General features: G+C 31.9%; 1 protein-coding gene across 1 annotated transcript; it reads right to left on the bottom strand.

Annotated features, from left to right (window-relative positions):
• Nucleotides 1-6,900: 6,900 nt before the first annotated feature.
• Nucleotides 6,901-8,579, bottom strand: LOC112525548 (probable WRKY transcription factor 70). The gene is made up of 3 exons (XM_025135719.1): nt 8,230-8,579; nt 8,039-8,140; nt 6,901-7,398 (listed from the first exon to the last, which is right to left on the bottom strand). Exons 1-3 carry the CDS (start codon nt 8,550-8,552, stop codon nt 7,005-7,007), a joined length of 819 nt encoding a protein of 272 aa, XP_024991487.1. The 5' UTR covers nt 8,553-8,579; the 3' UTR covers nt 6,901-7,004.
• Nucleotides 8,580-11,594: the final 3,015 nt, after the last annotated feature.

Raw genomic sequence — 11,594 nt, 5'->3', positions numbered from 1 at the left:
TATTTTAGATTTTTTATATTTAAAATGAGATGTTTATAATGTATTTGATTGTGTTTATCTGTAATTAGTTACACGAATTCAGATATGGGATAAAATCGGATAGGGATGAACGGGTTTAAGAGTTTTTAAGAGTTTAAGAGTTTAAGAGTTTTTAAGAGTTTTAGCCAAATACTTTATAATATAGTATAAATATATATATGTTACTTCGACACAATCAAATAATTATTTGTCTTTTAATTTGGTCAAGTTGTGATATGTTTTTAAAATTATTTGAAATATCTATTTTACAGCCTCAGCTATATATTTCAGAATTAAATGCGGGTTGGTTTCCTAGCCCTTGTACTTCCACCAAAAGCGATAACTTTTAGCTACTTTGTGGATAAGATCATTGTCCTCCAGCTCATATCATACTATAGTTCTCAATAAATATTTAAGAGTAAATTACAAAAAATTGTCCCAATTTATCAAAATTTTTGTTTCTGTCACTTGACTTTGCTAAATACACCAATAACCCTATGTTCTTTTTAATTCTTTCGGTCCCTACTATGACAGACATTTAGATGTTGCCATTTAAATGGCCCCACATGCTATTCAATATTCACGAGAGGGTAAATCGATCATTTGAATTTATTTTTATTATACAAGTACTTGTGATTTATTAAAAAATCAAAATCAACCCCCACAAACCCTCTAATCAAGCTACTACCCAAACCCTTCATTTATGTGTTTTTGGATCTGTTCATATATCCATGGTTGATCAGTGGTGGTGTAGGGATGGAAGTGTAAAGCAGTAGGTGGTGTTAAGGGCACTCGTCGGTGGAAGGAGGGAAGAAGTTGACGAAGGAGAGCAGTCGTTGAGGGAAGGACGAAAGGTGTCAATAAAAAGGGCTGTTGGAGAGGGAGAGTTTATGTTATTTTTTTGAAAAGCCTTAAAACATTTAGGGGATGCTTGGTTAAAAATATTAAACAGTAATCAATGAGAATGATAATAAAATAAACAAGAAACTGTATTGTTTTTATGTAATATGATTGGTTCATTTTTTTAAAAGCTCAAATTTTCATTTCTAGTTAAACGGGGGGAATGAAAAGTCATTCTCATTTTCCATCTTCAACCAAACAACCCCTATACATTAAACAAAGTTAAATGGGGAATGAATAAATTACCCTTTACATGTGGGCAAATAATGACCCTATTTAACGGAAGCTATTAACGGCGGTTTGAGCTAGGGACGAGTTTTGTAAGGAAATGTAAACCACAAGGTTACTACCTTACTAGTGTATTTAATAAGGTTGAGTAGCGAAATTTGAAAGTTATGGTAAAGTACAAGGATGATTTTTGTAAATCTCTCAATATTTTTTAGTAAATTATAAAAATTGTCCTTGTGGTATTGCAAATAGTAGGCTCAACCCAAACTTTTTAAATTTTGCAATTCTTGTCCGAAATTGGTTTCTTTATAGCGATTTAGTCCCTAATTAAGATGCTGCATAAATTAATTCGTTAATTGCTATGGGTCATGCATTGATTGATTTTTTAATTTAATTTTATGTTTGTACCCTCTTCTTCAAGTAAAAAAAAAAAAAACTAAAACCACATTGAAGACCTTTAGAGCTCTCCAAAAGCAGCGATATGGTCATTTACATTCTTCTAAAACTATTTGTTAAGACTGTGTTTAGTACATGAGACGGGATGAGACAAAGCTCGTTGTCCACGTTTGGCACAGAATGAGACATAACAAGAATTTACCGTCTCATGTTTGATGTGACATACGACAAGGACAAGAATTGGGACAAAGTGGGACAACATGAGACAAAAGAGATTTTTTCTTGTTCCACCAGAATAGGTGGAACAAGATGGGACAAGAATGAGACAAAAACTAAAATATTATTAATCTACCATAGTTTGATATACAATCTTGATATGATATTTGTTTTAATGGTCATCAACGCTAGTTTCAGTCGTTGCTACCATCGACGGTCACCGATAGCCACCTCCACCTCCACCTCCACTATAACAACATCCTACATCGCCTCCACACCCACCGTCTGCCATCGTCTATCACCATCTCTACCATAGTCGACCATCGACCACCACCGTCAATTGCCACCATCACTACAGCCATTCGCCACCTCCAACTCCTCCCCTACTACAACAACCTCCTTCACCACTTCTACAACCACCGTCGACCACCGATCACCACCACCCATTACCACCAACACTTCCACCTTTGGCCACCTTCAACTCCTCCTATACCGCAACAACCTCCTCCATGACATCCACAGCCACCGTCGATCACCGACCAACACTGTCCATTGCCACATCTACAACCACTATCGGCAACCGACCACCACTATTCATTGCCACCACCACCACCACTGTTGGCCACCTCCACCTCCTCCTCTACTATAACAACCTCCTCCACAACCACCGTCCATTGCCACCTCCCCTCCACCATAAACACCACTATCTTCACTACACTAGACACAACTACCTCATCCACCGTTGTCAACTGCCACCACCACTACAATCCACCATCTTCACGTTCTCTGCGACCACCGTCGCCCACCAACCACCACTGCCTCTACCTCCATAACCACCATCGACCACCGCCCATCGCCACTACTACCGTCGGCCACCATCACCTCCACCATAACCAAAATCACCTCCACCACCATTACTACTACCATCAAATATATCAACTAACTTCATTCAAATTTGGTACCATTATATATGTATGTATTTATTTATATGAAAATTGTGTAAAAATATTTATAGATTAATTTTTTTAATTATTTACTTTATTTGGGTCAATTATAACCATTATATAGTATTTGAAATCGTCAAATAACTTTTGAGGGTAACTTGTCTAGTTCTGTTCCGTCCAGTCCTAATCGTACCAAACACAAGACTTACACTTGTTCTGTCCAGTCCAACCCGTCTAGTCTTGTCCGATCCTACCCTCTTGTTCAGTCCAGTCTAGTCCAGTCCAATCATGTATGCGTACCAAACGCTACCTAAACGTTTCACCGCTAAAAAGATGATGAGGACCGAAAAAGATGAAAAATCCCATTTTGTACACAACATGTGATCACATCTAACATATTGATTTAAACAATATCTAGATAAAGAACCAAGAGTATCTCCAACAATTAAGCTATTTTAGAAAATTATGGAGATTTGAGAAAAGTTTCATTCAACAATTATGTTAAACTCTCTTCTAAAATAATAATCTATACTATATTATAAAGCATTTGACAAAAACTCTTAAAAACCACTTTTTATACGTAAAATACTGTTTATTAATGCATATTACTTAAAACTCAAGATTGCAAGTATATTGTGCATAAATACAACTTATTAAAGCTCTATATCTGAATTCATGTAACTAATTGCAGATAAACATAATCAAATACAGGATAAACATCTCATTTTAAATATAAAAAATCTAAAATATAATTAGGATAATCATTTAATTTAATAGAATACTTAATTATTATCTTTATAAATTTTATAATATTAAACCAAAAATAAATCATTTCATTATTAAACTTAAATTAAATTATAATAAAAAAATAAATTAAAGAAATTACATAAAAAATGATAACTTTTAAATAGTTGATTTAATACTAATTTCGCTTATTTTTAAAAAAATTTATAATATTTCATTCAAAAATAAAAACATTTTATTTTTTCTCAAAATCACATAAAATCGCATTATAACATCGATAGAGACAAAATATAAAACGAAACATTAAAATTAAGATGTATCTCGCTGCATTGCGCGAGTACCCTTCTAGTAATAATAATAAAAAAAAAATCTTCAAATTTGAAAAAAAAATAGATAGACCATATAACTTAGGAGTCAAAAATGATATAATTTACTAGGAAAAAGAAAATCAAATTTGGACCAAAAATGCAACAAATAGAACTTTTGAATCAAACGTACATATTGAATAATAGCACATGTACTATTTTCGTAATTAATATTAAATATAAAAAAATAATATATATTATTTTCGTTTCTTTAAAAACAACTAGAAAGGTACTCGTGCAATACATCGAGATGCATATTGATTTCAGTATTTCCTTTTATTTCTTTTTATGTCGATATAATACGATTTTATGAGGTTTTGAGAAAGTGAAAGTGTTTTTATTTTTGAATAAAATATAAATTTGAAAACATTATAAAATTTTGAAAAAATATATATCGATATCAGTGTCAAATTAATCTTTTTAAAAGTTTTTGTGTTTCGGTGTAATTTCTTTAATTCATTTTTTTAATTATAATTTAATTTAAGTTTAGTAACAAAGAAATTTAATTTAGGTTTAATAATATAATTTTTTATAAAGATAATAACTAAAGTATTATGTTATAACTCAATAATTATCCTAATTATATTTTATATTTTTTATATTTGAAATGAGATGTTTATCCCATATTTGATTATGTTATCTGCAGTTAGTTATACGAATTCAAATAGCTTTAATAAGTTGTACTTATGCACAATGTACTTGTAATCTTAAATTTTAAGTAATATATATTAATAAACAGTATACAAAACATAAAAATGGTTTTTAAGAATTTTTATCAAATGCTTTATAATATAGTATAGATAGACATGAACGACCGTTAAATCAGACGCTACTCTAAAGCAAAGAAAAGTGGATGGTCTGAATATTGTCATCTTGCAATTTACTCCCATGGTCGTCTTGTCACTTTCTAATTCCCTCCTAGAACTTCAATGATTCCATCCTTTTCACGTCAATTGATGTTTGAATATGTGGGATTTTTGCTCATTCAAAGTCCCCCAAATTATTCAGACCATCCAGAATCACAAAAGAATATAAGAAAATGACCACTAAATCATCGATTATCTACGATGAACCGACAAAAAAGTCTCGATTTCAATAATACATTTCTTCTGTTCAGTCGAAGCTATCTAAGAAGGCCACCAATAGTATTTGATTATGGACCAAGTGTTGTTCAACTTCTCTCGATGCCGTAAGACCTATTCTATCTTTAAAATAATAAAAGTTGGAAGTATTTCGTCACTAAATGAATCACGTTTTTTCGAACCTGTACCGGTTTATTTGGGTATGTCTCAAATTTACTTCTAATTCAAATTGGATTTATATAACACGTAAATGCGTATTTTGGTCCCATGCATGTGTAGCCGTCTTTCAACGTGCCATACATCGTACGGTTAAATTCGATCCTTAAACATAAAATGAACAAATTGACGTCGTCGATTGAAAGGCAAATTGGTTGCTTTCGTAGCATTGTCATGTGGAATAGGATTGAGTCACAATTTTTACTTAGAACTCAATAAATAACAAAAGTTTTTGGTCTCGAGAATGGTTCGTGATTAATTATTTGTTGAGGCTGAAAAAGTCAAAGCTTGAGCAACATTGACCGGGAATTGCAATGATTAATACCGAAAGGAATATGAGGATTTGTGATTCAGGGTTTGATATGTGCTTAATGGAATGAATGACACTTTGTAACAATTCCATGATATGTGAATTGAATTGTTTTCCCAGTAGATGGTAAATTACATGAAAAAAGTAACGTACTTTAATTAACTTGATTCATATTTTGAGTAACGTACTTTCAAAACTTTCATTTTGGTACTAAAGATGTAAAGTCTTAAACATTTAAGTACCCGGGTAACCGGTTGAAGCATTAACCAGTTACCATGCTGATGTGACGAGTGATATGATATACAACTCAATATTATTTGTTATTCAACCCAATTTCATCTCATCACTCGCCACATCAGCATGCTTCAACAAATTACTCGGGTACTTAAAAGTTTAAAACTTTAAATCTTAGGTACCAAAATATAAGTTTTGAAAATATGTTATCTAAAATAGGAATAAAGTTAAAGTACGTTATTTTTTCATGCAATTTGCCCATTAGTAAAATGTATAATATTTTAAAACATACTACATTGAATTAATGGGTTGTTTACTAAACTGTTAATTGGGTGAATGTTTATTGAGTTATTTATCTTATTGGATGAGCATGATAAAAACCGGGAATCTTACCCGGAAACAAACATGACAAGGATTGCGAATCTTATCCGACAAGTGAAAGTGGTGGCTCTTACCTGATTAGGCTTATCGGGCAAGAGACACGTACTGTAACAATCTTACTATGCCATTTTGATGGTCGAAAATCTTACCCCGTAAGATAAGTAAGAATAGTGACTCTTACCCGATAAGTGTTTACACAATTAGCTAGAGATTGGGGGGAGTCCTATAAAGCGTCTATTGGATATATTAATCGACTCGCATAGCAGGTTGGATATACATGTTAATTAAAAAAAAAGCTCACTATGCTAACTTGGGAGAGCAAAGTTTGCAAATTTTCATCATATTGACAATGATAACAAATTAAACTCTATATATAATAACCGATTCAAAATCGATAAATTATCCTAAAACTATCAAATTTGACATAAATTGAAATATTGTTGATATATATTTTATTAACTACTGATCAAAACAACTACATAAAGTTTCTTTCATGTCGTTATCTTCCATCATTTCGACCTTACAATCATATGAATACGACATTAACTAAATACTATTTTATTCACCTAACTGAATTAAATACGCAAATGCATTGGATATAGACTCGGTATTATAAGTGATCATCGTTCAAAAATGAGTCAAGATCATGTTTCCCTTGAATTATTCATTGATTTAATAAAAAAAATATGGGTCTTATCAAGAGACATAACTTAAGAAACGGGTATTGCTCTTTGAACCTTTTTAAGTCACATCAGCGAATTAGAATTTTATAAGCATGCAAAAAGTTTGAACAGTACGTGTAGACGTGGTTCCTTTAGAATCACAAATGAAAGATATAGGAACATTGATAGGGAAAAAGGAATTAGATTAATGCAATATTTTTTCAATGATCCCGTTATTATACTGTTTTACACAATACAAGTTGTATTTTACATTTAAATTGATTATTTCAGTGCTAGAAAAATCAAACCTAAAAATACAGTGCATCATCAAAGGAAATAGCAGTTAAAACATAATCCTTCTTGAAAATGTCCAAATCGTTAACCAAAATCTCCTTCCACAGCAAAGGAGGGGATGATTGTGCATCATTGCCTGATGAAACATTGTCGGATGGATCTTCTTTTCCAAACGAGGGGTCAATTTGGATACTTGTAATAGTCGAGGGGCTACTTGGTAAATAACAATGGTTTGTGAAATCTTTAGAATCAAGGACAACTCCAGGGTGAGAAGAAGCATTTGGAGTTTGGCAAGTGTGATGGCCAAAATATGTGATGTGGAATTTGTTTGATTCATCTTCCAGCTTTTGAACCTGTTTTAATGCTTTACACCCATGAACATACTTGTGTGTGCATCTGAAATAGCATCTGCAGAACCCAAAAACAAAATAAAAATTAATAGATTGTTTGACAGTTGTTGAATGGTTTGATGCAGAATGATTAAGTGGTCAAAATGATTAAGAGGCTCTCATGATATAGTGTAAAATGAAATATAATTGTATGGTAATTGTTTACAATGAAATTAAGGCTCTTAATGGTTAAGGAAGACCCATGATACAAAATCATTTAGAGGGTTTTATAACCATTAAGAGACAACCATTTTTTTGCTAAACAAGATTTATTTCTTAACAATTTAAAGGTTGTCTCTTAATGAAACTATTAAGAGGTAAACAAACAACCCCTAAATTTTTAATCATAAGAAGTTCATACTAGATTTTATTAGCGGAATAAACCTGAGATCATGTAAGAACATATTGTTTTCTCAAGACGTAACATAACAAAATAACACTGTATCTTCATAGAAAACACTGTAAACACCAAGAAAGTACAAAAACACCAAATCAACACAGTAGAAACACGGTGAAGGTTTGTTTTGTACCTTCAAAGTGTTTTACTTTGAAAGTTTAATGTGTTTTTGTTAATTCACAGCTGGAGTCACAGGTTTCACGAAAACCCTAACCCTAACCCTAACGGAGTATATATGAAGAAAATAAATGATTGTAGAGACCTTGGGAATTTAGAGTCGAGGATCTTTTTTTGTCCATATTTCCTCCATGCATGACCATCTTCAATTCTACCACTAATTTCGATCCATGAATCAATGGTTTTTCTGCAATCAAGCAAGAAAAAGAAGGTTAGCATGTTGTACCATGTGCTAAGAAAATTGTACGTTTTACAAGAGGAAGTATATGTACGGACCTTCTCTTGTAACACCCTCTTCGTTCCTTCGTAGTCTGTGCCGGATTCTTGGCGGTGTTGCCGGAGTAAACTTCCGGTACCCGGTTCAGGGAACAAGCTAAACCCAGATGGGGGTTCACTGGAACCCCACAAAACTTGCCGGAATTGCAAGAATTCAAGACCAAAAGGCTGCCGGAGAAAGATCGTGATATTTCCGTCACAAGATCATCAACAGAAACCAACCCATCATCATGAACTTTCTGGCGCAGTAAATTCTGCAGCCTCATTGCAGAATTTCTACCTCTGGTTAGGGTTTCCACCAGTTTTTTCTTGTTTCTTTCCATTTATGATATGAATAAGGTATTCACTATAGGTGCAATTCAGCTTGCCAGACATTTATATATGTGGGAACTTTGGAGAGAGAAACTGTGTATTCAAGAGAGAGAAAGAGCAAGAAAACGAAGAAAATCGAGAAAAAAAAAAGGATATGACGTCTTGCTCTTAATTCAATATGACGTCATCCCAACTTTCTGTTTTAGATTCATAAAGGATTTATTTAATTAAATATAATTTTTCAAAAGATATAATCTTCTTATTATTATTATTATTATTATTATTTTCCAATCAGTAGTATCGATTCTTGATCCAACAAAAGTATTTGTCGGTATATTTTTTAATTTGACATAGATTTTCAACAAAGTGGATTGGATATTTAGTGCTGTTTTTTAGTTACTGGATGGTTTTGTGCATAATTATTTAGTGATCAAAATGATTAAGAATCTTTTATGATATTGTGCAAAATGAAATATAATTGTTTGGTAATTGTCTACAATGAAATTAGGGCACTTAATGGTTAAGAGATACTCATGATACAAAATCATTCAGAGGGTTTTAGAACCATTAAGAGACAAACTTTTTTTTGCCAAACAAGATTCTCCTCTTAACGATTCAGAGATTACCTCTTAATGGAATTATTAAGAAGTAAACAAACAACCCCTTAATTTAGTCGTTATTTTAAAGTATTTAAAGAAAATTTGTTTTAGACTATGTAACATTTCTCATGGTAAATATGAGGGTGTAAGAATCAGTGGCAGACACAATAGCAAAAAGGAGGGGGGAAAGGACCCCAATCAAAAACTCAAAAAGAAAATTCCTAGGTTAGAATTTAGGTGTTGCACGATTTACCTTTCACTTTCCTCTGTTATATTTTTCCACGGGCCCCCAATTCCAATCGAAACCGTTACTCTAACCAAAAAATCTATTAAACTTAATCAAAAAAACCAAAAAAGTTATTCGAAATCGACAAAAACACTAAAAAAAATCCCTCAAAATCAACCAAAAAACTTTAAAAATCCCTCGAAACGTTGTAAATAAGTTAAAAACACTTCGGACAATTTTACGAACCTTTAGTCTACCTTAAAGATGACTACAGTAAACAAAAATTCTGGATCCACCATTGGTAAAAATAACACATACTTGAAGATTCCATCTTTAATAACAGAAGGGTAAAAACCCTCAAATCTTTCAAAATATACAAACTTGGTCAAAATCTACAAATATGTAAAATACATCCAGATAAATGTTTAGGAGATTAAAATAAAGTATCTTGACATGTATGAGAGTTAGTAAAAGTAGTAGAATGGAATCACAAATGGGTCTTTGAGACAACCTCAAAATGTGTCCAACAATGTTGGAAAAGAGTGGAGAAGATGAATATACATTGAATCTAAAGCTTTGAATTCCTGGTTTTAATTTCTTAAATGCGTTTGGAGAAATAAATGCTCTTGGACCAAAATTTATTGAGAAATAAATGAGTAGGTGAGAAGTAATGCAGAGTTTGGAGCAAACAAATCAGATTTAAGGGAGAAACAAGGCGTACGCGACCTGTTGGATGTGACCTTGAGTCGTCCAAGCCCAGCTCCCAACAACCCAGGTTCTAACCAATTTTTGCTAGGTCCTTGCGCCCACACAGCCAAGCGTTTGCGGCCGTGAGCCATGTATTTTTGATCAAAATTTGATTTTTGCCAAGAGTGATACTCGATCAAACCACTACTCACAACACTTCCTCCAATCTATATCAAAATTAAAATACATATAAAACTTGAAATTATAGATAATAAAAATCCAGGTGGTACAAATGATCCAACGATTGTTAAAATACCTAAATAATAGACGATTAAATAATTAGTTTATTTTAACAGAAAAGTGAAGTTGCATAATTTTACATACAAAATGACATTGTTTCAGGTTTCCAATAAAATGTCTTTCCGTCCTTTTGAGGTAGAGAGAGGATAACTTAAGAGATAGAGACAAATAGAAAATTTATGTACCTTTTACATTCTTTTACTCTATGGTTCTCTTCATTGAAGCATTTTGCATAAAACAGAAATTTGTAGAGTTGAAAACCAATAAAAATTAAATAGGTTCGAGTTCTCAGCTTTCAAAAAAACAGGATACATAATGCTAGTTAATATTGTCAAAAATTTAATTCATATGATTGTATTAATTGTCATTGACTTACATACAATTTGTTTTATATATATATATATAAGGATCTAATCAAATAAGAACTGATTAGTTTGTGTTAACTGTGAGGTCCAATCTCAACCACAAATCAACGAATAAATTAGGAAATTAATAATTATGGTAGTTTGAGGTTAAATTATAATTAGAGGATATATTATGTATTTTTTAAAAAAACTCATCTATCCTCTCTTATCTCTCCGACCTCCAATCTCCGGCCTCCGGTGAAATCAGTATCATAGTATATCACAATGGGTATCACATTGTGTATCTTTGTTTATAAGTTTGAGTTGGTATCATAGTTTGTATCACAATGGTATCATAATATATCACAATGGGTATCATAGTTTGTATCACAATGGTATCATAATATATCACAATGGGTATCACATTGTGTATCTTTGTGATTTATTGGTACCTGCCGGATTAATGTTCACCAGAGGCCGGAGATTGGAGGTCGGAGAGAGGAGAKATGAGTTTTTTAAAAATACCTAAAATGTTCTCTAATTATAATTTTAACTCAAATTACAATAATTATTAATTTTCTAATTTATCCGTTGATTTGTGGTTGAGATTGAATCTCACAGTTAGCACAAACTAATCAGTTCTTCCTTGAATGGACCCCATATATATATATATATATATATATATATATATATATATATTAGAAAGGTAATCGCGTAATACAGCGAGATACATCTCGATTTTAATGTTCTTTTTTTTTGACGCTGTCGATGTTATAATACAATTTTATGTGTTTTAAGAAAGTAATAATGATTTTATTTTTGAATAAAATATAAATTTGAAGATATCATAAAATTTTGAAAAAAATATATCAATATTAGTATCAAATCAACTATTTA

Source organism: Cynara cardunculus (assembly GCF_001531365.2).
Source record: "Cynara cardunculus var. scolymus isolate 2C chromosome LG 1, CcrdV1, whole genome shotgun sequence".
NCBI classification, from domain to species: domain Eukaryota; kingdom Viridiplantae; phylum Streptophyta; class Magnoliopsida; order Asterales; family Asteraceae; genus Cynara; species Cynara cardunculus.
This window is presented reverse-complemented; position numbering and strand designations above follow the sequence as displayed.

Excerpts from the sequence above, each read along its gene's own strand:
- LOC112525548 (XM_025135719.1), bottom strand. The coding sequence starts at position 8,552 with ATGGAAAGAAACAAGAAAAAACTGGTGGAAACCCTAACCAGAGGTAGA. Across the intron at positions 8,141-8,229 it reads AGAGGGTGTTACAAGAGAAG|AAAAACCATTGATTCATGGA; the intron begins GTCCGTACATAT and ends GCTTGATTGCAG. Across the intron at positions 7,399-8,038 it reads CTCGACTCTAAATTCCCAAG|ATGCTATTTCAGATGCACAC; the intron begins GTCTCTACAATC and ends TGGGTTCTGCAG.